This window comes from Serinus canaria, chromosome 19 (genome assembly GCF_022539315.1).
Source record: "Serinus canaria isolate serCan28SL12 chromosome 19, serCan2020, whole genome shotgun sequence".
Taxonomy (NCBI): domain Eukaryota; kingdom Metazoa; phylum Chordata; class Aves; order Passeriformes; family Fringillidae; genus Serinus; species Serinus canaria.
The window spans coordinates 4,640,161-4,666,350 of record NC_066332.1 but is presented as its reverse complement, the minus strand read 5'-3'; the positions used below and the strand labels follow the sequence as shown (position 1 = coordinate 4,666,350).

Sequence of the window (26,190 nt, the reverse complement as noted above, 5' to 3'; positions counted from 1 at the left end):
ATGGTGATGCTGCTCCGCAGGGATGGCACAGGGGGATCGGTGGGATTGGTGCTTCCTCCATTTGGGAGATGGGACGTGGGGTTGACATCCGGAGCGAGGACAGCACCAGCCCTGCTGCTGGCACAGGATCCTGAGGCTGAGCCAGCTCTTTCCACCTTGGGCTTGAGCAGCCTCACCCAAAATAGCAGGGGAAGAGCAGCCTTGCTGGAGAGGACACGGATGCTCCTGTATCCCAGTGGTGCTCCTGAGGCCATGCCCTGCACCCTGTGCCAGCACACGGATCCCCAGCTCCTCCTCACTGACTCCCACCAGGATCCCCCTGCTCCTGGCCTCACGGCTCTCCCTGCAGCCTCCCACTTGTTGCCTCTGCTCTTAAATCAGAGTTCAGCCTCCTTTGGTGGGTTCTGAATGAGGGCAGCGCCTCACCCATCCCAACCTTCTGGGAACCAAACAACAGCCACCACTGCTGGGGTGTGGGTGCCTGTGCTGCTGCTGCTCCACCAAAGTGCTCTGCAAACATAATCTGCTCTTAATAACCCAACTCTCTATTGATCGTGGCTGAACCCTGGAATTGCACTTTGCAAACAAAGCCCAAATTTTCGGCTGTTTGGGGGAGACTGAAGCAGCTCCCTGGGGTAGGGATGAGTGGCAGTGTCACCCAGGGGTGCCCTAATGTGGGGCATAGTGGGACAGGTGATGTAAGGCTGAAGTGGCCGTGTCCTGGGTCACTCCTCTGCAAGGGTGGGCTTTGCCTCCACACTCCCACAGGGGCACAGCCAGGAGCAGGGGACACCCCAGTGTGAGGCAGCCCTGGTCACACCTGGCCACCATCACATCCCTCCAGGCTCCCACACTTCCCTGTTTTTTGCCTTCAAACAAGATTTTGGCTCTTGCTGTCAAAACCCATCAGCAGTTTCCAGCAGCCCAAGCTCCTGCCTGGCCCCAAGGCAATGACATCCCACTCACGGCCTCATCCTGCACACCAGGGAGCCCCACTGCCCCTGCTGCTGGCCTGTGCCACTGGCTCCAGTGCTGCCAGGTGCTTCAGGGAAAGATGGGTGTGAAATCACACTGGAAAATGCATCTTTTTACATCTCCCCAGCAGGTTCACTGATGTTTTTAGGGCAGTGCTTCGAGGCCACCTGGAGTGTCACCCACAGCTTCCAGCACCCAGATGGGACTGCAGGGCACAGGGTGTGGCATTTTAGGCAAAAGGTGGGAATAACATCCAGCTGAGAGTGGCCATGGCTCTGAGCCTGCCGGGCTCCATCAGTGCAGGTCACTGAGCAGCCATGGCTCCTTCACATCCCAGCTCCAGGTCCAGGGAGGTCTCGTCTGCCGAGCCTTCCTCTCTCCCCCCAGCATCACCACAGGGACAGCCTGGGCCACATCCTGACCCCCTCCCTTGCTTCACCGGGCACAGAGAGCTTGTGGCTTCCTATCAGCTCTTTATGAAATTAAACTTTTATAAGCAGAAAGGTTTCTGGGCTCTTGGCTCCCCGGCGCAAGAACCGCAGTCCAGCCTGCGCCTTCACCCTGCCCACTGACTGCTGCCCTGGCAGGGAGGGATGGAGGCTGGATGCCCCCCTGATGGCATGAGCGATGGAAGGGATGGGGATGTGGCTGCCCATGACCTTGGTGTCATCCTTGACCTGGAAATCTCCTTCTCCTGCATCGCCAGCATTGCACTCCTGCCTGCGGCTGCCTGCGGCCACCTCGGACAAGGCTGTGACACCCTCACCCAGGATGGAGTGCACCCCACGCTGTCACCCACTGCCATGCACCAGTGACATCCCACCGCACAGAACCACCCTGAATCCCACCAGTGACTTCACAGTTGAAGCTCACGGGGTGCAAGAGGCCTAAAATGCCCTCAGGAATAGCAGCACTTGCCCGGCCATGCTGTCACCATCCTGCTGAAAATGACTTTGCCTGTGTGGCACCCCATGTGAAGCTGTCCCCTCAGAGCTGCCTCCCTTGGAGGTGTCAACCATGGCACAGCTCCTGCTGCCTCAAGCCCTGCCATGGCCCCAGCCTCAAGCCTGGTCCCTGGCAGTGGGACGTGGAAGGCGGCGGCAGTGCCACCATCAGCCCGTGCTGCCACCAGCACAGCCTTGCACTGCCACCATCCTTGACAAAATCAGCCACCCCGAGCCCCACAGAGGGGTTTGGCCCCAGCCCAGAGCTCCAGCAGCAGCTGTTCCCTTGTCCCCTTGCTTCACATGTTGGATGTCCCCTTTGCACCACGCTTTGGGCAAATGCTGGGGATGGGGATGCCCTGCCCAGGGACACCTGGCCACGGTGAGGCAGGGAGGGGAGAACCTGTCGGCAGGATGGAGGCCTCCTCTAACTGCCTGTTGAATTATTCAGGAACGGTATTAACTTATAAATGAGTGTGTTTGACTGATTTTGTGGTTGATGTACAGATAAATTCTAATGAAAGACAGCTACAAGATTTTAAATTATTAATTAGACTGCCACTTAACAAAGCCTATTTGGCACTCTATTTCCTTGCTTAACAAGACAAAAACTTTAAGAATAGGTTTTGCTTTAGCCCACAGGCTCTTCAATTTGCATTTTGTTTTTCTAGCTCCACAAATGAAAGCTGTAGATCTTGACCTTAACAGGCTACCCCTGGTGGGATCCAACCCTGTCAGTAGCCTCGCTGCCTGTCTCCACATCAGGCTCCCAGTTTCCCGGCCTGGATGATGCTTTTCCTCCAGCCAGCTGCACCAGGGCTGGGAACCGAGGCTGGAAAGCAGGACTGCTCCAAAGGCTTGGGGTTAACAAACCTCAAGTCATCAGCCAGGCTGGGTTAATACACCAGACAAAGCTGAGGCGGGAGCCAGAGAAAGGAGCATCCGAGTGCGAGGCCACAGAGCCGCAAGGTGACATTTCCCCCAGCGGGAAAAAGCCTCTCTGGGTTGGCAGAAGGGGCTCTGCCCTGCCTGGGGGTCTGCACGCCAATGCCAGGGGCTGCACACGCAGCGTTGGCACCTTCTCCTCTGCTCGAGCCTCGTCGGAGAGGGGCATGTGCTGCCGGTGGCGAGGGCTGGGCCTGGGGCTGTGTGGCCGCCCCCTCCCTGGGGCACGGGACAGCAGTGGGGGGTCCAGCCGGGGTCCCCCCGCACGGCACCGCTGTCCCCAGCATCTCACCGGGACTGGCCCCGATGCAGCGGGGCCGGGGGTCCCGTCCCTCCCGCCCAACCGTCCCGGACCCCCCGGGAGGGCCGGCAGCTCCCCTCGCCGTGATGTCACAAAGCTCCCCGATGATGTCCCAGGCGGTTGCCATGGAAATCGCGTGATGTCACAGCGGAGCGATTCTCCTCGGGGGGGGCCGAACGGGACGGCTCGCCCCAACTTCCCCGCCGAACCCCCCGCACTCCCCGGTGAGCGCCGTTTCCCGTTCCCTCGCCCTGAGGGACGAGCACCGACCCCCCCGCCCCGCGCCCGCCGCATGCCCGCTGCCTCCGGGACCTGCCGTACCCCGGTCCCCGCGGGACCCGCCGCCTTCCCGGTCCTGCGGGACCCGGCGCCTGCCCTGCCTCCCTTCGCTCCTCCCGGTCTCCCGCCTCCCCGCCGCGCTGCGCTCCCGCCGGTGCCGCTCCCCGGGGGGTGCCCGAGCCTCGGTGGCGGCGCCGGTAACACGGTGGCGGCGGGGGGCGCCCGGCGGCGCGGCCCCAACTTCGGCGGGGAGACAAACTTCGGGGCCGGCCCCGCTGCCCCCGGTGCCCGCGGCACCCGGTGCCCTCCCGGTGCGGTGCTCACCTTGGCGGAGCATCTTGGAGCCGGGGCGGGCGCGGTCTCCCGGCGGCGGCGGCGGCGGCGCTCAGAGCCTCGGGCGCGGCGGCGGCGAGCGGTAGCGGCGGCGGCGGCTGCTGCTGCTGTACCGGGAACGAGGAGCCGGAGCCCGGGCGAGCGGCCCCCGCGGGGGCATGGCGGGCCGAGCCGCAGCGGCACCGGGGAGCGCCGGCCCCGGAGCACCGGGGAGCGCCGGCCGCGCCTCTGCCCGCCGCGCGTCCCGCCGCCGGCTTTTAGGGGGGAGCCGCCCCCTCGGGGCTGGGGCCGCCGCCGCCCCCCACCCCCTCGGGCAGAGCCTATAAAGGGGTGCCCGGTGCCGGTGCCGCGCTGCCTGCAGCGGCGGGCAGGGCTGGGCAGGGCGGGGCGGGGCAGCGACGGGGCGGGCAGGGCTGGGCCGGGCTGGGCTGGGCTGGGCTGGGCGAGCCCCCCCCGGGCCCCCCCTTCCGCTGCCGCCGCCGCCTCTCCCGCCTCCCGTGGACAGTTCGTGAAAGTGCCGCTGCTCCCGTTCCCCGCGCCGCCGCCCTCCCTCCGCCCCACCGGGGGGTATGGCCCAGCGCCGCCCTCCCCGAATCTCTGCGGTCCCCCCGGGACCGACTGTCACCCCCGGCACATCGTTGTCCCCTCTGCCGTTGTCGTCCACACGGTGCCCCGTTATCGCACCGAGGCTCCGCCGCGCCGCCCCGCGCCTGCCGCGATCACGGCTGTCCCCGCTGTCCCGCCTGCCCAGCACCGTCCCTGCCGCTCTCCGGGGACCCGCCGTCCCCTCGGCCCCTTATCGTCCCCTCTGCCCGCCGTGTCGCCGCGTCCTGCCGAGATGTCGCCGTCCGATCCGGCTCTCCGCCGTCCGCGCTGTCCCCGCCGCCCCGGCACGGTCCCAGCCGCTCCCTACGGTGCCCTCCGCCCCTTCTCGTCCCCTCCGCCCACCCGCTCCCTGCTGTCCCACCGGGGTCACCGGGGGCTCTGCTGTCCCCTCTGCCTCCCGGTCGCCGCTGTCCCCTTTGTCTCTCGATTCCTGCTGTCCCCGCACTCTCCGCCGCGGTCCCGACACCCCGATGCCCCCGAGCTGTCCCCGCTGTCCCCGGACAGTCCCTCCTGCCTCCTCCCCCGTGCACCACAGAGGGTCCCGTTATCCCCTCGGGAACGCAGCTGTCCCCACAGCCCCGCCGGGATCGCCGCTTTCCTCGGGGGATCCCCGCTGCCTCCTCGGTCTTCTATCGTCCCCTGGAGGTCCCCGCTGACCCCGGACTGTCCCTCCTGCCTCTCGAGGGTCCCTCTTGCCTCCTTCCCTCAGTCCCACCGCGGGTCCCGTTATTCGCACGGGAACGCTGCTGTCCCCGCTGCCCCAAGAGGGTCCCGTTACTCCACCGGAGGCACCGCTGTCCTCACTGCACAGTCGGGATCCCCGTTGTCTCCAGGGGGTCCCCGTTACCCTCGGGTCCCTCTTGCCCCATGCTTCGCAGGGGCGTGAGGGGGACACACACAGACCCATCACCGTGACAAAGTCCTCGGTGCCCCCGCCCCGTCCCCGTGTTAACGTTAGGACCGTTAACCCTGAAACTGTCAGCACCGCGATGGATGCCGCGGGACCACGTCCCCGACGTGAAGGGCGGACAGCCCCGCCATCGCAGCGCTTGTCACATCCCACTGCACTCCCAGCGTCCCGCTGGGACCATGCCGAGAGCGCTCGGTCCCGGCCGCACCGCCCGTCCCGTCGGGGCCAGCCCGTGCGCTCCCGAGCTCGATCTCTCGGCCGGCGACTGCTCCGGCCTTGCGCGGGGATCGCTTAGTGCTGCCTTCCCGCCCCCACGTGCGCACAGCTATGGCGGCCCCCGTGCGGCCCGGGAGCGTGGCCCCGGTGCCCGCCAAAGGTGGGCTGGGACCGGCTCAGCGCGGGGCTTCTGGTGCCGCTACCGGGCGCTGTTTTGCTTGCCTCGACGGGGTTGACCGGGCCGGTGGCGGGAGGTGGCTCCTCCACCGTCCCGGCCACCCCCGCCGCCGGCCCGGCCCAGCTGGCCCTTTGTCGGTTGTCCCGTGGGCCGTGCGGGGAGGGTTTGGTGGCTCGTGAGTGCCGATGTTGGGCTGGAAATAGTGAATAATCCCCCTGCTGTCACTCCCCCGCTGCACTCTGGCATCGCCGAGATGTAGGGGGGCGGTTGCTGTCGGGGGGCGGCTTCAGGATGAGGCTCCCGGGGATGGCTCACCCGGCCCTGGGCGGCTTTTTCCCGGTGGGATAACGGGATCCCCTTGCTGGGGAAACGGGGGTGCATTAGAGTGTCACCGGGGTGCTGGCCCTGAGGGGCTGTGCGTGCTGTCCCCTCGCTGTGGGAACAGCCAGCTGTACTCACAGGGTTTCACATCGTTACTGCGGTGCTTTCTGGGCTAATAAAAGCCGCTTTGTTCCCCAAAAAAGCGTCAGCAATCTGCTCCCAGCGTGCAGGGCAGGACCCCAGCCCTTTGCCCATAGGGATGTGAGCAGAGTGACCCAAGGACAGCGCGGCTGCAGTGGCCCGTGGCGTGCGGGCTGCGCTGCCCTCTGACGGCTCCTTTCGGTCCCCTCCCCGTTTGTCCTCCAGCCCGAACCCGGCAGGTGGCCCAGCAGATCCCCGAGGACATCCTCGGGAACGCGGAGCTGCGGGAGGCGGCGGAGGCCCTGCCCCCCAACTACAACTTCGAGATCCCCAAGACCATCTGGCGCATCCGGCAGGCTCGGGCAAGGAAGGGTGAGCGTTGCCCCCGGGGGATGAGCGGTTTTGGGGCTGGTTTGTGCTGCTGAGCCTCCCCGTGGGGCAGGTGAGGCTGGGGCTGAGCTGCTGCTGTGCCCTCGGTGTGTTTAGGCTCTGTGTTGGTGAGCTCTGCTCCTCTCGAGGGGGGTTAATAGATCTGTATCTCTGGATTATAATCACATTGGACAGGACAGGTTGAGCTGCGTGGACCTGTCAGCCTGGAGATGTGTCTGGGATGCTGGCCAGGTCCCTGCTGTGCTCCTCTTGCCTCTCTCCTCTCTCCCTGCACTTTCCTAACACACTGCTGGAGTTGGCAAGAGGGAGCCCCACAACACCGGGCACCAGGTGGGGCTGGCAGGGAGCTGGGCCGTGCTGCTCTCTGGTCTGAACCTTCCTCAGAGGGTTGTGTACCCCCAGAGGAGCAGGGAATGATTGTGGAGGCTTCAGGAGTGGTGCCAGGCCTTTCCCTGCACAGCCTGTGCATCCCACTGAGCAGCGTGTGCTCAGCTAGTGGGGAGCAGGGCTCGGAGCTCTCCCCCCATCCCCGGGTGTCACCAGCGTCCCCACCCTGCCTTCTTCACCTGCAGGCAGGGGCTGCTCGTGGGGCAGAGCCGGATTTGCAATGCTTTCTATCCACCTGGGAATGTCTCTGCCTGCTGCCACCGAGCTGGCAGGGCTGGCAGGCGTCACGGGGATGTTCTGGAGGCTGAGCCGCTCGCGGCTGCCATGCCGAAGGGCCGGAGGGTGTGGGGCTGCCTGGCCCATTCCGGCTCTGGGGTGGGAGTCGGGGCTGGGCGTGTCCCAGCAGGACCCGGCGGGGCCGCCCAGCCGTGCTGCTCTGGCTTTCCTCGCTGTGTTTTGCTGCTTGGCACCTCCTAATTAAATGTAAATATGCGGCTGGGATTTAGGCTTCCGAGCTGGGAGCCGAGCCCATCAGCCAGCCAGCCGTGCTGGGATTTAAAAATCCGCGTGTGCAGAGACCAGCCAGGGGCTCGTTGCTGGGGGAACGCAGCCTCCCACAGGGCTGCAGCCAGCCCTGCCTGTGCCCTGCCTGCTGTGGGGTTTGGGGGGCTGGGGAGCACCCCCTTTCCCCATTGTGCTGTGACAGTGGAGAGCGACCTCCTGCCAACTTGCTGTTTGCTGATCTGGGGTGGAGGGCAGCCCCAAATGGGCCAAAATGGTCTCAGATGGGCTCAAAGGGGGATGCTGGGATGTGGAACCTCATCCCTGCCAGGTCAGGCAGGGGCTGGCAGAGCACATGCAGCTTTCCTTGGGCCCTGCAGGTTGGAACAGGGTGGGATCAGCCTAATTTGAGCCAGGCCTTTACACAGCTCCATGCCGGCCAGCGGGTTGGGCCTGGAAGCATGGGGATTTTGTTGGAGGGGAATCTGGAGAGAGTGTTTGGATAGATAGCATGGAAGCTGGGATATCTTAGTGGGATTGGGAAGTGAAACAACAACAGGATTAATGGGGCCTCCTCCATTTACCTCCTCCATCATGGTCCCTGCTCCTCCCCACCACCCCGTGGAGGACTCCTGGCTGGACCCCAGGCACTGGGCAGTTTGCTGGCCTTTGGAAGAAGAGGGATTGTTCTGATTGTTCTGTGAGGAGGGAGCAAATGAGGAAACATAATTTGTTGTTGAATAAATTCCTGCAAGGCACAATGCTGCGGCTGTTGCTGGCCACCCTCCTGAAATGGAGAGAGAAGCTGTGAGGGAGGTGTAGAGAAGGGCAGTGAGGATGATCAAAGGTTTGGAGCAGCTTCTGTATAAGGAGAGATTAAATAGGTTTAGATCCTTTAGCTGGAAAAGAGGTGAACGAAAGGGGATATGATAGGGATGTAGAATTGTGAATGATGTGGAGAGGCTGAACAGGGGATGATTATTCACTCTTTCTTGTACCAGGAGAACCAGGGGCACACGTTTACATTATTAGGAGCAGGTTTAAAATAAACACAAGAAAGTACCTTTTGCTGTGCAGCACATAATTATAATCTGGAAGTCATTACTGTGGGAAGTGGGAGAGACCAGCAGTGTCAGCGGGTTCAGAGAGGGATGAGGTGTGTGCACAGGGGGAGTGGATGCAGCCCAAGGCAGGACAGTCTGCACCCCAGCTGCCAGAGCCACCCGGATTTTTGGCCAACACCTGGCTGGTTTGGGGAGGGTGGTTTGTGGCTGCACCTTGAGCTGGTCCCCACTTCAAGATGTCCCTTCCAGCCTCCTAACCCCGTGGCTGTTTCTCTTCCCAGTGGCCCTGCAGATGCCAGAAGGGCTCCTCATGTTTGCCTGCACCATCGCTGACATCATTGAGCGGTAAGAGCATGGCTTTTCCCTGCAGGGCTCTGGGGCTGGCCAGGGGACAGGATGGGGGCTATTGCTGGGGATGGGTTGGCCACTGGGCAGGAAGAGGCCCAGGGCTATGGATGAGGAGGTGCTCTGCCTGGCTGGACACAGCTGGGCAGCCCTGTGGCAGGTGACAAGGACCTGCTGCTATCCCTGGGGACAGGGACCGGCTCGGTGCCAGCCCAGCCCTCTCTGCTCGGCTTCTCCTCCCGTCTCCACTGTGCTGGGAGCTGCTGACAGGCTCAGCATGCCGGGCCCCGCAGGGGTGCTGGAGCCGGGAGCAGCCGTGTTAACAACCGGCTGACGCCAGCCCGGTGCCACGGCAGCGCAGCCGGGGAGGGCCGGCAGCGGGGCCACCGCTGCGGCAGGGACCCAGCCTCCTCCCCCCGGCCTCGTCCTGCCTCTGCAGCCACGCTGCCCGGCACGGAGATGTGCAGGGGCAGCCCTGCTGCGGCTGGGGAGGCTTGAGGCCACGGTGATAGCACGGAAAGGGTCACTCCTGCTGGGTGACCCTTTCGCCACAGCTCCTCTCTTGATTTTTCCACGCCGCTTGAGAGGCGAGGCTGAGGCACTGGAGAGGGCTGTGCAGTGACAGTGGATGCAGGCACCTTGCAGAAATTGGCCGTGATCTCTCTCCTGCTGAGCGCCGCTGCCTTCCTCCCCACCCACCACAGCCCCCTCCGCAGCCCCTCTCTGTTTTAGCACAATGAATTAGTGCTAATAGCACTTTGTGCCTGTCTGCCATCGGGGTCGTGGCACTCATTAGCAGCTGCCTTGCCGAGGCCGGTAGCCTCGCTGGGTGCCTGCCGTGCTGGGTGGGAAGGCAGCAGTGCCCGCGGGCTTTGTCCCCGCTCTGCTGTCGCCTCCCCCGCGGCAGCCCCGCACTGGGTGGGAAGGTGGGCGCGGGCAGGGGGCGGGCGGGGGGGCAGGGGATGGGTGTGAGTGTGGGCAGCTCCGCGTGGGTTTGTCCCTTTAAGTGGAGCTGCCTCCTCTCCGGCTTTGGCACCCAGCCGCTTTCATGTCTCCGACTTCAAAGGCAGCGGATTAAGGGGCTCTTTTATCTGAATGAAACCTTAAGCCCCACTTCCCAGTGGATGGTGGATTCCAGGGTGCTGAATGCCAGGGTGCCGCTGGTTTCTAGGGTGCTGGCATCCTTGCTGGGCTGGTGAGGAGTGCTGGTGAGAGATGGGTACTGCGTGGGTGGAGGTGCCCAGCCAAGGGAGGGGGATGTTGGGGCACTGATGGGATGGTGTTTGGATGTGGGATGGCTTCAAGGCTGAGCAGGAGGGCTGTATCCTTCCCTCACTGCCACCATGCAGTATCCAGAGACACTCCACTGCCACTCCCTTACTGGGAGCACTGGGTGCCATCTGTGACCCTGGCTGGGCATGTGGCTGTGCTGGGTACCAGCACTGCCAGCCAGAGGATTGTGGCTGTGGTCAGGAGTGAGCCCAACCCTGTATCCACTCTCTCGAGGGCACACTGGGGACCCAGTTACACTGCTGGAGGTGAGGTGTGAATCGGCAGGTGGCCTCGTTAGCTCCTGCCTCTTCCTGCTATTAATATTCATCGCCAGCATTAATGTGGAATGGAAGCTCGGCCACCCGCTCCTGCTGGCCCTCCTCACCCAGTGCTGGGGCCGGATGAGCCTCCAACGTGACAGGAATTCCTGCAGCTGTGTGCTCTGGCTGCTGTCACCAGGCTGGGGACAGGGGCTTGGGGTACCATCAGCCCTGGGCTGGTGCCCCTTCCTCCTGGAGACAGAGAGGATGTGAGGGCTGAGCGTGACTGGAATACCTGTGTGCCCACTGGGGGCATTGCTCAGCGAGCAGCCCCTTTCCCCAGCCCATCCTCAGAGCCTCCTGCCCTGTCCTTGCTGGTAGGAGTCCGGGGAGTGAGTTCCCCCTCCCCTGCATTCTCTGCTGCTGGCTGCAGAGCCATGCTCGGGGCTGCTGCCCCTGGGGTGACAGTGCCCACCCCTGTGTGTTTCGGTTGAACTGGAGCCGTGTCAGCTGCCACTCAGAATATTTATCCCTTCTGCTGGAGCTGCCTTCTAATAGAATATTTGTGCCATGGCCTGGTGGTGCTGGGAGAGCCGAGAGCGGGGGTGTAGCTCACTCCCCCGCATCACAGGTGGCTCGAGGGGGACACGCTGCTCGCCGTGCGTCTGTCTGTCCCCGTGCAGTGGGATGGCAGTGTCACCATGTCCCTCACTGCCATGTGGGAGTGAGCAGGCCCCCGGGGAGCTCCGTGGAGTAAGGAGGGGAGGGAGGCGGCCAGGTGGGGCCTGTCTGAGCTTCCCAGCATTGCACTGGCGCTGGCCAAGCCCCGAGGGGCTGCGGGGATGAAGATGTAGCCGAAGCATCGCAGCCGCCGCCGGAAAGGCCGGTGGGGTTCTCAGCCTTGGAGCCTTTGAAATCGAGAGCACACTCGGAGCCTTGACCGGTGTGAGGCCAGTTAATTACCGTTAATAGGTTTGTCATTGTCAAAGCCGTGCCGTGCCGGGGCGAGTGGCCGGGCTGCGGGGGGGGGTGTCGGGGCCGGGGTCTTCGCGCTGCCGGCGCCACATCACGACACTCCCGTGGCACCTTCCAAATTGGCTCCATTTGTCACGGCTGATGTAATTCGGCAGAGAGGAACTCGTGCTGAGGGGCGGCAGCGTGGAGAGCCGCGTGGGGGGAGCTCGGACCACAGCTTGGGGAGGGGCAGCCCCCCAAGCCCACCCGCTGTCACGCCGGGGAGGTGACAGTCGTGTCCCCCTGCGCCACCAGCTTGCGGCTGGGGGCTGTGCAGCCAGGAGCGAACCCCTGCTTCCCTCCCTACCGGGGCTGGAGCAGACGGATCAGCTGGGCTCTCAGCTGGGCTTTTGATTCCGTGTTAATAAAGTTGGCTGTCAGGCTTCGCAGCTGCTAATCCCTCTGTCTTCCTGTGCCACTGCCGGGGTGAGAGGCTCCTGCTAATCAGCCGAGGCTTGGTGGCAGGGATGGGCAATGGCAGGGGGGCCCAGGGGTGTCCTGATGCCTGCAGAGGCTGCCCTGCCATAGCTTTAAACACCTCCCAACTCCCAGTGGCTTTCAAACACCTTTTTAAACAGCTCCCAACTCCCAGTGGCTTCTGAAGATCCATGTGAGGCGGTGCTGGAGGTGCACAGACCGTCCTAGTCTCATCCTGGTGACTCAGGAGCAGACAGGGACTTTTTGGAGTGTTTAACTCTTTATTGCTCCTGGTTGAGCAATAAAGAGTTAAACATCTGTGTGCACAGCCCAACAGCTGTGGCAGAGCTTGAAATGCCCCCCTATGGCCAGGACCAAAGAGGCACTGATGGATAGTGTGCCCCACAGTACCCAGTGCCATACCTGGTGTGCCCAGCAGGTTCCCAGTGCCAGCAGGTGCCAGGTCCCTTGGCCAGGCAGGTCTGCCATGTGGCACTGAGCAGTGTGGGACTGAATGCTGTGATGAAGCTGGCAGCATCACCAGGAGGTCCCAAAAGGCCACCCTGGGACACTAACAGAGACCAGGATCTGGCCTCAGCTGCACAGTGCTGTGGCTCTGCTGGCCAGCGCTGCCTTCCCTTCTTCCCTCGTCCTTTTCAGCACAACCTGGAGGCTCTGGCAGCGGGTGCACACTGTGCAGGGGAATTTAATCACTGTCATTAACCACACAACAGCATCATTAGGAGGAATGAAGTTCTCACTTCATTGGAGATGTTCAGAGCCTTCTACCCGGGTGGTGCCTGTGACAGGGGGATTGGGCTGGGGGGAATGTGTGGGGTCTGTAGGGCTGTCACCTCCCAGGGCTGGGATGTGCCAGCACAGGTGTGGTGCCCACCACCAGTGCTGCATGCCACCTCCTTGTACCCCACAGAGCTCTGTGTTGTGAAGAGAGGACAGGCACCATCCAGACACAGGATGGTCATGGTGTCTTTACAGCCAACGTGCACTGCCCCTTGGTTTGCCTTATTTTGAGGTTTTTTTTGCTGCTACAGGACCAGCAAAGCTGGGGTGGCCTGGGACTTGCCCCTTGTGAGGTGGTGTTTGCCCTGCCACCTATAGTGAGGACAGAGTGGGAAGTCCCCTCAGGGCAGGGGACCCAGCTGGAGATGGTTCCTCCTGGGGGACTGTGGGGACACCCACCTCTCCCCATCATGCCCCACTTGCAGAAGCTCTGTGGGGCTCCATCATTGCCCAGCTGCAGCCTGGCTCTTCCAGCACCAATTGCAATAAAATCACAAACTCATTATTTTAATTATGTGCAGCCTTCCTGTGCTAATGAAGTTTGGAGTCTGGTAATGGGGCTTGGTGATGGGCTTCTCTGCTAATTAAGTGCACTATTTTCAGCCAGGGCTGGGCTCAGCCCCCAGAGCCCAGGACAGCAGCACCCACTGTGCTGCTGTGTCCTGGGACACGCTGGGCTTGGGCACAGGGCAGGCACTGGGGGTGGAGTTTGTGGGGTGATTATGGGGTGATTGTGGGGTATTTGAAGGGCCATATGCAGGTGAGGCAGGTGGCTGTGAGGCAAGGGGCAGTCTGCACTGTGTTCCTAGCACAACATGCAGACACCCTGGCATCCCAGTGCTGCCTCCATCCTCCCATAGCACAGGGGTGCCAGGACTGGCCACTCTGAGCCCAGTCCCCTCAATCCCCTCCCCCCCAAGGGCTAGTGGACACACAGAGGCTGAGGACTCATCCCTGCTGGGGAGAGCAGCTCTGCCTCATGGCTTGAGGACCAGCACTGTATCATTCACACACTGCCAAGGGACCTCGTGCTCCTGCCAGCAGCAAATGCTCTCATTCATTTTTCGAGGGGCTGGGATAAATCAGAGCTGCTCCAGCCAAGTTCCTGTGCTCAGGTGACAGGGGCTGGCTACCCCGTGCTTGGAGACATGCAGGCCCCATGTGTGCATGTCTCTGACCCAGCGTTTTCAGCCCAAAACTTGTCCCTGGATTGCTGCTGCCTCCATCCTGCACTGGGGAACAGGGCTGGGAGGACCTGGGGGTCCCAGCTGGGATGGGGCTGGGACCTGGCCTGCCCTGGGGCATATCCTGCCAGTGCTGAGCGTGGCTCTTTATAAATGGGATTTTGGGAGCCATCTGTTTAAAGGAGCAGATAATGAATTAGAGGGAGATGAGAAAAATGCTAAGGCCAGGCGGTTTTTCAGAATGAGACGGGGTTTGCGGGATGTAAAAGATGAATAACCTCCCCACGTGTTCAATATTCATGAGCTCCCAGCTGTAATGAGCATCTCAGTGCTGGGTGGGGACATCCCTGTCACCACTGCTAGCACGCTGCTGGGACCCATCCGTGGCTGTGACAACTTCCAGGGACACAAAACACTGACAAAGATGCTGCCGTGGCTGCCCCTTGCCCACGTCCTAGTCCAGGCTGGTTGGGAAGCAGCTCCCCAGCCCGTGTTGGAGGCAGGTGGCTGCTAATTGACATTTCCTTCCTCTGTAGTTTGATGAAAGACTCTGGCGACACTGAACTGATTAAAACATCAAGGGGAGGCCCTGGCGCCTGCCTTTGATTTGTCTCTGGAGATGATTATGGCTCCGCTCAATTGTCCAGCGCAGTCGGAGCGGGTGATCCCGGTGTGTGCCATCCTGGAGCCCCTCCTGCAGCACCACCAGGCTCCTGGCCTTGCCAGCACCATTGGGTTCCCTCCTCACCAGGCACCATCCCATGACCTCTTTGCTCGCCTGTGACTCCACTCCCTGCAGCCAGAGGAGGAATCTTGCCCATGGCCAGCACAGGGCTCAGCCTCATCTCTCCCTGCCCAGCTGCAGCCCCACACATTGGGCAGGGCCATGGGCACCTCTGCCCTCCTCCTTCCACTGTTGCTATTTCACTTTCTTGCTCTTCACCCCCAGGGACTTTCTCTGGGGTTTGGGCCAATTTGCATACATTTTAATCTATAAAAAATTAAGCGGCGCTGGCTGCCGCTCTGAGTCAGACCTCCCCATCCTGAATCTTAAGGAGCTGAATAATTTTCCACTTTTGCTGAGATGTGTGGAGTCTGATTCATGTTCATCTCATCACCTCTCATTAGGGGAGGGGGCTGGGGGCTCGGAAGGGTGGGAAGAGCCTTCTCAAACCTACACTGGCAGCCCCCAGCCCCACGGTGTGACCACGTGGGCAGTGGAGGAGCCATCCTCCCATCCAGGCCACGCTGGCCGTGAGGAATCGCGGGATTTGGGTGCTGGCAGGATCCTGCCCATCCTCTGACGTTCCTCAACCCTTGCAGAGTTGGAGCTGCCCAGGCCAGACTCAGAGGTGAGGATGGCTGTGTGCCCTCCTTAGGGATGCTCCAGCATTGCTGCTCCCCTGTCCCCCTCCCCGGGCGCTGACGGATGGGCCGGAGCTGTTAATATTCAGCACGCTCCGCCATTTCTCCACCTTCTGCCATCTGCCCAGCTCTGCCCACCATTTCTATTCTTGCCGCCGACGTAACGCTCCCTGCCTGGCGCTCGGGGGGAGCGCGGGACCCTGGCCCCCAGCCAGACATGGGTGCTGCAGAAGGTGACTCTGTGCCAGGGCCCCCTCCTTCCCTGGTCCCCAGTGCCAGCAGCAGGGGGGACCCCGCTGGCACCGAGCTACAGCAGGCCTCAATTAAATAAGGAATTAGCATCTGGTTTAAGCAGCCCCTCCAGGCACGGGGCTTTGTCAACGCGATACCTGCTCTCATCCTGCTGCGGCAGCTCCCTGGGAAGGTAGCCAAGCTAATAATCCCCCAAAATGGTGCAATAAATACCCACAAAGTTGGTGCCTCTGAATCATGCCAGAGCCCTGGCTTTGCTGTTCGGTGCTGGTATGTGCCCCTTCACCCACAGGCTGGCAGGTGCCAGGTGTGTGTGGACTGGAGCGCTGGGGGTAGGGGACAGCACCAGTGGTGGTTTGGTGCTTTCCCTTGCCAAGTGCTACTTTAGCACCAGCTCTTCTGGAGGTCACATAGCTTGGCCAAACTGGCATACAGGGCTGACACAGCCAGGTGCAGATTGGATTTACCAGCTCACACAGTGCCCACAGCTGTGGGGTGATGGTGGCTTGGCTGGCACCACAAGAGATGCCAGGACAGCTGTTCTGCCCATCCTGGTGGCTCCAGTCCCTAGAGCTGGCTGATGGAAGCGGTGGCACCACGCTGTGCCGGGTCTCCCTCTGCTGCTCTCCCCGCTGGAGCATTAGGAATCTGGCAGCGTATTGTTTGATGAGTGGATAATCCGCTGAATTGCAAACAGCTTTACCCAATTGAAGAGGCGGATTACCGCTCTCCAGCTTAATCATGTTGACATCTCGGAGAGTAGCCAGTGCTTGTCCTCTTCGGCGCGTGGCTCGGTGGCAGCGCGGGGTCCCCCCGTAGTGACATGCCACGGTGCTGGGGGACAGAACCTGGGCTGTGGTGACACGGCTGTGACCCTCAGTGCTGTGCCTTCCCACAGGTTCACGGATGCAGAGGCAGTGGTGATGGGGGACGTGACCTACGGCGCCTGCTGCGTGGATGACTACACGGCCCGGGCCCTGGGCGCTGACTTCCTGGTGCACTATGGACACAGTTGTCTAAGTAGGTGACACTGAGTCCTGGGGTGCTGCTGGGGTGGGCCATGTGTGGCACTGTGGAGGCTGTGCTGCTGCCACCGTGCCACACCGAGCAACTCCACACCCCTCTGGATGCCAGCTCGGAGACTTAGTGCCAAAGGCTAATCTCTTACCAGAGGGCTTTCTGTTCTCCAGCTTCAGCTGCTGGCTTTGGATGGGGCCAGGCTGGCTGGGTGGCTGCTCACGGGCGGGATCTGGGGCGCAGCAGGGCGTGCTCATCGTGCTCGGCTGCTGCAGCAGCACACAGATCTAGCCGTGTCCCCGAGAGCAGAGCAGCCAGGCCATGGCTTGGGAGGACCCTGCTGGCCCAGGGGATGAGGCTCCTCCTGCTCCCCACCTGGCCTCTGTGGAGTGATGACAAAGGGAATGATGGCAGAGGAGAGCAAGGGCCTGGGGGTCCTGCTTGCCCCAGGGCCAGGAAAGGCAGCTTTGCGGGTACAGTGCAGGCTGGGCGGGGAAGGGAGGAGGAGGAGGAGGCTGTGTGCTCCCCAGGCGGACAGTACTCTGGATCCAGTTGCCATGGAAACTGCGCTGCTGTCCCAGATGCTGCTAACTTTGAAGTCCACCCAGGATGGAATCAGCCCAAAAATAACAATAAGACGCTCTGGGTTTTAAGGTGGATCTGCAGAATTGCCATAATGAGTAGGAGGTGTGTGCATCCCTGCTGCTGCCACGCTCCCAGCACCTGGCAACCCTCCTGGACGTTTATGGGGCCCTGTAAATGGGTTTGAAGAATTGCATCAGGCTCTGTATAAAATACTGACTCCCCAGTTGAGAACTCTGTCCTGAAAGCCATGTCGGTGTGAGCGTTCCTGGTGATAAATAAGTGTGCTAGGTGCTTTGTTACGGTAGGAGGGTTATGGGCACCACTGGAACAGGGAGTATAAAACTCCTGGTTTGTAGCCTGCTGCTCATGAATGAACAGCAGAAAGGAGAAAAAGGGGCCGTATCCATCAAGCTGCTCCAGGGAATGGGAATCACATCAGCTGGAGCTGCTCCCTGCAGGGACAGGCAGGCACTGCCAGGCTGACTGTCACCAGACCAGCTGCCATCTGCTCCCCGTGGCCTTGTCGCCCTTGCCTGCTCTGGGTTGGGTGGGTCACAGGGCAGAGTTGGGTGGGTCACAGGGCACCCTGGGTTACCCACAGGCTGCTGTGAGGATGCTGGGCTCCTTTTAAGCTGCCCACGGTGGTCCTGTCACCAGGGCAGCCAGTGGTGAGGCACACGATGCTTCCTTCCTGCTCTCTCCCAGCCCCACGTGCCCCGCAGGAGGGAGTAATTTGCACTTAATTGTGATCAGGCAAAGAGCACCAAAATGGGAAGTGAACGTGGAGCTGTGGATCGATGTGGACTCTGTGTACTTTAATTATTCACTTAATCGTGGTGACAAAGGCTTCTTAGCACCAGGGGTAATTAGATTTGTGTTCATTGATTCCCCAGGCTGCCATTATCTGGAGAGAAATGAGAGGGTGCTCTCTGTGGCTCCCATCTGCACCCCCTGGCCTGGGTGCCAGCACAGGCAGGGGGGTGGCACAGCCCAGCCTGCCTGTGGCAGGGCAGTTTGGGGTACAGGGAGCCCCACCAACATGCTTTATCCCCCAGCTGCAGGCAGCAACAGCCTGGGGCTCGCTGAAGCCCTAGGTGTACCCCACACTCAGACCCTGTCTCTTCCTGTCACCAGTTCCCATCGACTCCACCCAGGGGCTGAAGATGCTCTATGTGTTCGTGGACATAAAGATCGATGCATCCCATTTCCTTGAGACCATTCGCTTCAACTTTGCAGCAGGCACCTCCCTGGCCCTGGTCAGCACCATCCAGTTTGTCTCCACAGTGCAGGTGAGATGGAAATCCCTGGCTTTTGTCTCCCCCTGAGTTTTCCTCTGGCTCAGCCCTTCCCTGCCCCAGCCCCGCGGCGGGAGCGGCTGCCCCGGGGTGCTGGTGGAGCTGGTTCCCCTCTGACGAGTCACTGCAATAATGTGGTGCTGCCATAACGTTGATCAAGTACTTTATAATAACTCTGATCAATGTTTCATGGCAGCACCCCTCCCCAGCTCCCCCGGGAGCTGCTCTGGAAATGTCAGGGCAGGCGGTGGAGCACTTGGCATTTTGATGCAGTGCCGGCAGCGGCCGGGGAAGCTCCGGCGGCTCTGTCTGTCTGCCCCTGAACGGCCGGCTGGGCAGGAGGGGAGGAGATGAATGAGCCTCTTGAGCCGTGTCTATCAAAACACGGGGCTATCCAAGCGTTAAGCCTTTTCCCTTGTCTTTTAATTGATACCTTGGTTGAGCCTCGCTGAGCATCCCCCGCTGAGCAGGGCTGTTCCTGGTGCTACCCCAAGCAGGTTGGTTCCCCTCCACCGGGTCACAACAGCTGGGACTGCCAGGGTTGGGGTGTCCCCAAGGATCCTCAGCCACCCTATTGTGCCATGCCTGTCCCTGCTGACCCCCAGTCTCCCACAGGCAGTGTCCCAGGAGCTGCGCTCCCAGTACAAGGTGTGTGTACCCCAGTGTAAGCCACTGTCCCCGGGAGAGATCTTGGGCTGTACGTCACCCCGGCTCGCTCAGGACACAGATGCCATTGTGTAAGTACCCAGGGTCCTTCAGCACCCTCCTGCCTGGCCCAGACTTGCCATCCTTCCTGCACCCCCTGCCTGGTTTTGTGCAATTTTAGGGGATGGTTAGGGCTATCCACAGGCTGGGATGGGCCCCCTTCAGCTCCTCACGCTGCTTTAAGTGGCGTGTGCTTGTAGCACGGAGGAAATAATTGAGTCGTATATCAGAATAGATAATAGATGGAAGGGCGGGTGGATAATTGGAAAAGACAAATGGCCAGGGCCCAACATCACAGCAACATTAATTTTATTTAAGGACAGCAAATTAGAGGGAGCACTTCGCTTCCTATCACCTAATTATTTTAGGTAATGGAAATGCTTAATGTACTGTGAATACAGTGTGCTGCAGAATAAATAAATACAAGGACCCCACCCTTGGGGGGAGCCGGGGAGCCCAGGTGTGGGTTTGGGCCCTGCTGAGCTCCTTCTTGCCCACGCTGCTGGGAGCCAACATCACCAGTGCCTTTCCAAGCACGGCCATACAGGGAGATTGCTGGACACAGGGACAGTGAGAGTGCTGGATTCATCCTGAGCCACTTTCTGTCTCTCCAAGGACGGCAGGGGCAGCCAGGCTGGCGCTGCATTGGTGAGAGTGGGTCCTTGCAGCTGGCAGAGGAGCGGCAGTGTGGTACCAACCCGCGCAGGTGCACTCGGCCTTACCTGCGTCCTCCCTGCATTATTATTTTCTTCTTTGCACCGTCTCTGGGGCTAACTTTTGCAGACAAATTAGCTTTGATCTCCCAAAATGTCATTCTCCAATTAAGGGCAAAATCTAGTCAAGTTTTACGTCTGAATTCATTTTCCAGGCCCTCACTCCATTAGGGCAGCTGAATGAAAGGCTTTGAAATGTAATTGCTGACTGGAAATCCGATTAGAAATGGAAGCAGCAACGTCTAGAACCAGCCATTGAGATGGAGCAGCTCCCAGCCACCCCGTGCTGGTGTGAGCACCCCTCCTTGCTCCGAGCATGGCTGCCTCTCCAGCCCTGCCATGCCAGGGAACCCTGGCTGTGCCTGCTGCCCCTGGGTCCCAGCACAGGAGCTTGGATTCCTGGCATCTTCACTGTGCTGCAGTTTGGAAAACAGTGGACACGTGGATGGGGTGCTGCTGTTTCCCAGTGCCATAGCTCTCCCTCCCATCTTGGCAGGTATTTGGGCGACGGGCGCTTCCACCTGGAGTCCATCATGATTGCCAACCCAGGGATACCTGCATACAGGTACAAGCTCCAATCCCATGGTGGGGACCACCCCATCTGTCCCCATGTGCCCCCCAGGGCTGGGCTGGCAGCTGCCAGCTGCAGGCATGGGCAGGTGAGAGGCCACGGGGTGGGTGAGGAGGTGCTTGGGGGAGATGAACACCAGCCATTTACTCCAGCTGAATATAAACATTTTGACAAGTACCTGTGAAAGCGCGTGGAGGTGCAGCCATTAAAGCCCGGCTGCTGCAGGCAGAGGCCATAAAGCGCGATGATGAGGCTGCTGAAAGCAGATGAAATATCAGGAGTGAAAGGCTGGGCCCATTTGGAGGAATCTGAATTTCCTAGTAGGTCGTTTGTTACAAACGGGAGGCGCACGTCAGGTTTATGGCGCTGGTGAAGCTGCCGAAACCCGAGTGGGATTTGATTAAAATTCTCCTCGTCAAACAAAGCAACAAATCAAAGAATTCTTTATAATTGATGAGCCAGAATGGGGGGAGCTGAGTGTGAAGCCGAGCACGGAGCCGAGGCTCTGCTGAGTGTTGGGGTGCTGTGGTGGGACACTTGTCCCTATCCCTGTCCTTGTCCCCTAACGAGCCGGCTGGGTCCTATATCAGCCAGGAGGGCAGATGCTGTGGGAGGCAATTAGTGCTAATGAGGGACGGGCATCACTGGGAGGAGGGCTGGTGATGGAGCCCGTGTGAGCCTGGCTGTGCTTTGCAGGTACGATCCCTACAGCAAAGTGTTCTCGCAGGAGCACTACAGCCACGAGCGCATGCACCGCGCCCGGCAGGACGCCATCCGCACTGCCAGCACTGCCCGCTGCTGGGGCCTCATCCTGGGCACGCTGGGCCGTCAGGGCTCCCCCAGGATCCTACAGGTACCAGCCCCCTCCCCAATGTCCCCACTGAGCACCAGGCATTGCTGTTGGGTGGGGGGAAGGAGTGGCAAGCGATGGCATCATTGCTGCCAGGGTGGATGTGGCACCGCTCGCAACTCAGTGGCCACTGGCCCCGGTCTGCGTGGCCAATTAGCAGCAGTTGAAGGAGGCTGGACAAGGGCTCATTAAACCCATTCCTGGGGAGAGCCGGCCAGTCTTGGAGAACCCCCCCTCGCCCAGACAGCTCGGCAATTAATTGGCTGGGTTTGTTTTAATTGGATGAACTTCCGATCAGGTTCAGCATCCCTGCTCAGCTGCCGTGCTGGTGCTTTCTGCACCCCGGCTGGGAGAGAGGAGCAGGACAGCAGAGTTCTGCCCTCTGAGCATGGTGGCCCTGCTCACACCCAGAAATGCTGGGGTAGCCACAGGTGAGATTTGAGGTAGGGCAGCAAGGTCCCAGCAGCTGCTCTTCCACAGTGGGCAGGGCACGGGCTGGCTGGGCAGGGGGCGATTAGTGCTGGCTCTGGAGGACAAGGACATCTCTGGCCCCTCTCCTCCTCCTTCAAGCCCTGGCTGCAGCCAGCCCATGACAGGCGGGTGTCCCAGGGCAGGCAGCCGCTAACGAGAACAGATTGTTGTCATTGAGCAGTAATTACTTCATTAGGCTGAAGCACGTGCTGGGGAGAGCTGGGCACAAGCCGGAGCCATGGCCACAGTCTGGCCTATGACTGCCAAGGGGACACGTGGGGCAGAGCTGGGACCCACAGAGGGTCTGGTGGCCAGGAAGGGGCTGTGAGCAGGGCTTGGAGGGCTTGCTGGGAGACCCTAACCCTGCCAGGTGCCTTTTTCCCCTGCAGCATCTGGAGTCACGTCTCCGTGCCCTGGGCCGGCCCTATGTGCGGGTGCTGCTGTCTGAGATCTTCCCCAGCAAGTTAAAGCTCTTCCCAGAGGTGGATGTGTGAGTGCTGCTGACCCCCTCCAGCCCCAGGGTGCCCCATCCCTGTGCAATTCTCGCTTGAAGCTGTCCCTGACACTTCTGTCCTGCTGTCACTGTGCAGGGAAGGGGCAGGGCTGTTCTTAGCAGGGTGGTGCTGGCACAGTAAGGACCTTCTAGGGTTCTGCTGAGGGGCTCATCCCCACTGTGACATTTCCCTTCCAGGTGGGTGCAGGTAGCCTGTCCCCGGCTCTCCATCGACTGGGGAGAAGCTTTCAGCAAGCCACTGCTGACACCCTATGAGGTGAGCACCCCTCTCTCTTTTGTGGGGGCAGTCCTGGCTTGGGGTGGTGCACCAGAGCAGGCTTGGGGATGTCCCTGCGCCCAGACAGTGTCCCCTCCTCTCTGCATCTGTGCTCTGTGCGCAGTCCAGGCACGCTGCTGGGATAGCTAATCTTTTGTGAAACTGGTGGGATTCCCAGTGCCTCCAGCTTTGCCCCAGCAGTGCCCTCCTCAGCACACCAAGCTGGATGCTGGGACCTCTCCCAGCACCACCAGCTCCCCCTGTGAGGGCACTGCTCTGGGACTCATCCCCCGTCCTCTCTGCAGGCGGCAGTGGCTCTCCAGGACATCGAGTGGCAGCAGCCTTATCCCATGGACTTCTATGCCAGCCAGTCCCTGGGGCCGTGGACGGTGAACCACGGTGGCACACAGCCCCAGCGCCGCGGGCGGTCGGCACAGGTGGGCAGCGGGGTGACACCGGGTCCCCGTTCGGTCCCTCGGGCCGGTGAGAGCACCGGGACGGGCTGAGCAGGTGCCGCTCGGTGCCCGGTGACGCGTACCGAAAGCGCCACCCCGTGGTGTCGTTGCCACCGAGCAGTAACGGGGACAATGCCAGCCCGGTCCGGGGGAGGAACACGCGGCTCTCCCCAGCCCTGTCGGGGTGAGCGCCAGCCGAGCCCCGCGGCTCCCCGGGAATGGGGGGGGTTCCCCCCGGGGGTGCTGCGGGCTGGGCACGGACCGGCTCATGGCAGCTCCGCCTGGGGCTGGGACATCCCTGACCCTCCCTCTCCCTGCAGGGGAAGCCACCCGTGCCCCCTGCCCCGCCCGAGGGTGAGGAGCAGCCAAGCACCGGGGACCTCGCAGCTTCGTGAGTGTTGCCCGCAGCTGCCGCGCTCCGGGACCTGGCAGGGGCACCGCTGATGTGAGCACCACCGGGACCCCCCTACTGCAATGGATGGGGTCGCACCCCGTAACTTGACACCACCACTGCCTGCAAGGACCGACCCCGGCTCTCCGCGGGGAATTGCCCTTTGCAGGACCGGGCCGTGCTGCGGCCCTGCCCTCGGTCGCACCGAGGGTTGCGTCCCGCCCGCCCCGCCGGGGCTACCCCGTCCTCACCCCCGCCGGCGACCTCCCGCCGCCAGGGGGCGCGCGTCACCTCCGCGGAGGCCCTCTGCTCGCTCTCCTCTGTCCGCCCAATCAGCGCTCCGCGTTTCGGCGGGAAGGCGGAAGTGGCGCTGCCGGGGCGCGGCCATGGCGGAGGCGCGGCCGCTGCGGCTGCTGGCACTGCACGGGTACCGGCAGAGCGCCCGCCGCCTCCACCAGCGCACCGGCGCGCTCCGCAAGGCCCTGCGCGGCCGCGCCGAGCTGGTGGCCATTGACGCGCCGCACCGCTTGCCCGCCGGCGCTGAGGACGACCCCGACGGGGATGACCCCCCTCGCGGCTGGTGGTTCTCCGGGCCCGGCACGTTCGAGGCGGGCGAAGCGGCCGCGGCTCCGGCGGGGCTGGAGGAGTCTCTGTCGGCCGTGGCGGAGGCGCTGGCGGAGCACGGGCCTTTCGACGGTCTGCTGGGCTTCAGCCAGGGCGCGGCGCTGGCCGCCATGGTGTGCACCCTGCGGGCCCGCGGCGACCCGCGCTTCCCGGTGGCCTTCGCCGTGCTGGTGGCCGCGTTCGCCAGCCGCGCCCCGGCACACGGACACTTCTACCGGGAGCCCATCGCCCTGCCCACGCTGCACGTCGTGGGCGACACGGACGCCGTGATCGCAGCGCCCCTGAGCAGGGAGCTGGCCCAGTGCTTCGTGGAGCCCGTCGTGCTCTCGCACCCCGGCGGGCACTTCATCCCTGCGGCTGCGGCGCAGAAGAAAGCCTACCTGGAGTTCCTGGAACGCTTCTGCCCCGGGCAGGGCCAGGCCAAGCGCCCAGAGGCTGGGGAGGCTCGAGAACGGGCTCTGTAATAAAGAAGGGCTCTGGTGAGCCGTGTGCAGCCACCCATCCTGTGAAACATCACTGTTTCCATGTCTCCAGATGGACCAGAGAACAGCTCACTGCACATTCTGCTCTTCAGTGTTCACCCAGGCCAGGCTAAATGGTTCTTTATCTCCCTTTTTTTCAGCTTTGTTGTATACATCAGTATAAAATATGTATGGGTATATATATATGGCTATATATACATATGTATATCAAGTTATATATAATGTATATAGCATGTATGACATGTAACACATGAGTGTGACAGTGAGGGGGTTGAAGGCAGGAGGGTGACACTGCTCTGTGGGCAAAGTGCTTTCAGAGACTCCAACACCTGCTCAAAAGGAGAGTTCCTCAGCTCAGCCACAGGACGTATCTGCAGAGCACAGAGCTCTTGCAGTTTGACACCCCAAAACCTCGTGGGTTTTAATATCTCTTAAGCCAAGCTTCCAGCTGGTCTGGGCCTGGAAAACCCTCTCATCCTTGGCAGTGCCAGGGCTGGTGTTGTTTCAGGAATGAAAAGCCTGCTGGCTTGGTGTGCATGTGTTGAATCTTCCTTGCACAAAGTGCCTCCATGAACAAGAAAAGCTTGTTGCTGTTTGTGGCTCTGTATGATCCAGAAGCACAGGAAAATCTTTATTGCTGTAACAGTTGCAGGTGTCCTGCTCAGCTTCTGCCCGCTCAGCACTGGGCATCAGTCTCAGGAGAGGAGAGCTAGCAGAGCTTCTCTAACCACAGCTTTCCTTGGGGGTGTAGAGCTGGTAAAAGAAGGAAATTAGGTGACAAAAGTGAATTTTCCTCCTGTCAGCTGAGTGTCAGCTCTGCGAGGCCGCAGGACACTGCTGCTGAAACCCTTCCTGTGCTTTCTGAGCTGGGAACGGGCCTGGCAGTGCCGAGGGTTAAAGCAGCATAGGAGGGGTGAGCATCTCTCAGCCCCAAAGCAGCACTGCAGGAGTGAGCAGCTCTCAGCCCCAGAGCAGCACTGCAGGAGTGAGCAGCTCTCAGCCCCAGAGCAGCACTGCAGGAGTGAGCAGCTCTCAGCCCCAGAGCAGCACTGCAGGAGTGAGCAGCTCTCAGCCCCAGAGCAGCACTGCAGGAGTGAGCAGCTCTCAGCCCCAGAGGAGCACTGCAGGAGTGAGCAGCTCTCAGCCCTAGCGCGTTTTGCCCCGGTTTGCAGCACGGTGGTGATGCTGGCAGGAGGATGTGGCTGTTTCCCCGCAGCCCAACCCCGCTCTGCTGTTGCCCTGTGGGGCTGGGGGGACTCGTCTGTGCCACTTCACGTGGGCTGTGTCACATCTGCTGCGACGGCGTGGGGTGTCTGCACCCCTTGGTGACACCACGGGCTGGGTTTTTGGGGCTGCACGTCCGGCTGCAGCTGTGGCCGAGCACAGCGACCAGCTGTGACAACGCACCGGAGCCTTTGTCCCCGCTCTCCCCCCGCTGCCGGGCAGGGACGGCAGCGGCCGCGCTCGCAGCCCCGGGAGGTGTTTGGTTGTCGCCGAGCTCGCTCCCGGAGCTTTCCCGGCGCGGGGGAGGCACCGCAGCCATGGCCGCCCGCCCGCACTGCGGCCCCGCAGCCCCGGCAGCTCCTGGCAGGAGGGAAGGAAAGGGAAGAAGCTCAGGGTGCGGTGAGTGACCAGCACGGTCCCAGCTCTGCAGGCAGCTCCCTCGGGTGGGTCGGGGAGGGATGAGTGAACCGAGCTGGGGTGCTGCGGTTCCTGCCCCTTTCCTGGGGTCTGCATAAAGATGGCTCCTGCCGGGTGTCTGCTGTAGCGGTTTAAATAAATTATTAAAACAGATAAACGCGACCTTTGTCCGCAGGAGGTGCCTGTGTGAGCTGCGCAGGGAGGTCCTGCTCGGTCCCG

The 26,190-nt window shown here is 61.6% G+C and overlaps 3 protein-coding genes across 3 annotated transcripts in view; 2 read left to right on the top strand and 1 right to left on the bottom strand.

Moving 5' to 3' along the window:
* Window positions 1-3,838, bottom strand: part of RTN4RL1 (reticulon 4 receptor like 1) — a 28,379-nt gene extending 24,541 nt beyond the window's left edge. Inside the window, exon 1 of the mRNA XM_050981948.1 lies at window positions 3,769-3,838. Coding sequence (XP_050837905.1) covers window positions 3,769-3,781 — 13 coding nt within the window. The 5' untranslated portion in view covers window positions 3,782-3,838. The remainder of the gene's footprint in view (window positions 1-3,768) is intronic.
* A 1,754-nt stretch (window positions 3,839-5,592) lies between these two features.
* DPH1 (diphthamide biosynthesis 1) lies at window positions 5,593-23,494 on the top strand. Its single transcript, XM_030233471.2, has 12 exons — window positions 5,593-5,669; window positions 6,375-6,521; window positions 8,773-8,836; window positions 16,300-16,421; window positions 18,138-18,292; window positions 18,914-19,035; window positions 20,213-20,281; window positions 20,984-21,140; window positions 21,998-22,098; window positions 22,300-22,378; window positions 22,684-22,815; window positions 23,154-23,494. The coding sequence occupies exons 1-12, from the start codon at window positions 5,621-5,623 to the stop codon at window positions 23,226-23,228; spliced, it is 1,272 nt and encodes a 423-aa protein (XP_030089331.1). The 5' UTR covers window positions 5,593-5,620; the 3' UTR covers window positions 23,229-23,494.
* OVCA2 (OVCA2 serine hydrolase domain containing) lies at window positions 23,308-26,133 on the top strand. Its single transcript, XM_050981925.1, is given in 3 exon segments — window positions 23,308-23,376; window positions 23,379-23,599; window positions 23,601-26,133. Coding segments are annotated over 3 exon segments (1,002 nt in total). The 3' UTR covers window positions 24,313-26,133.
* Window positions 26,134-26,190: the final 57 nt, after the last annotated feature.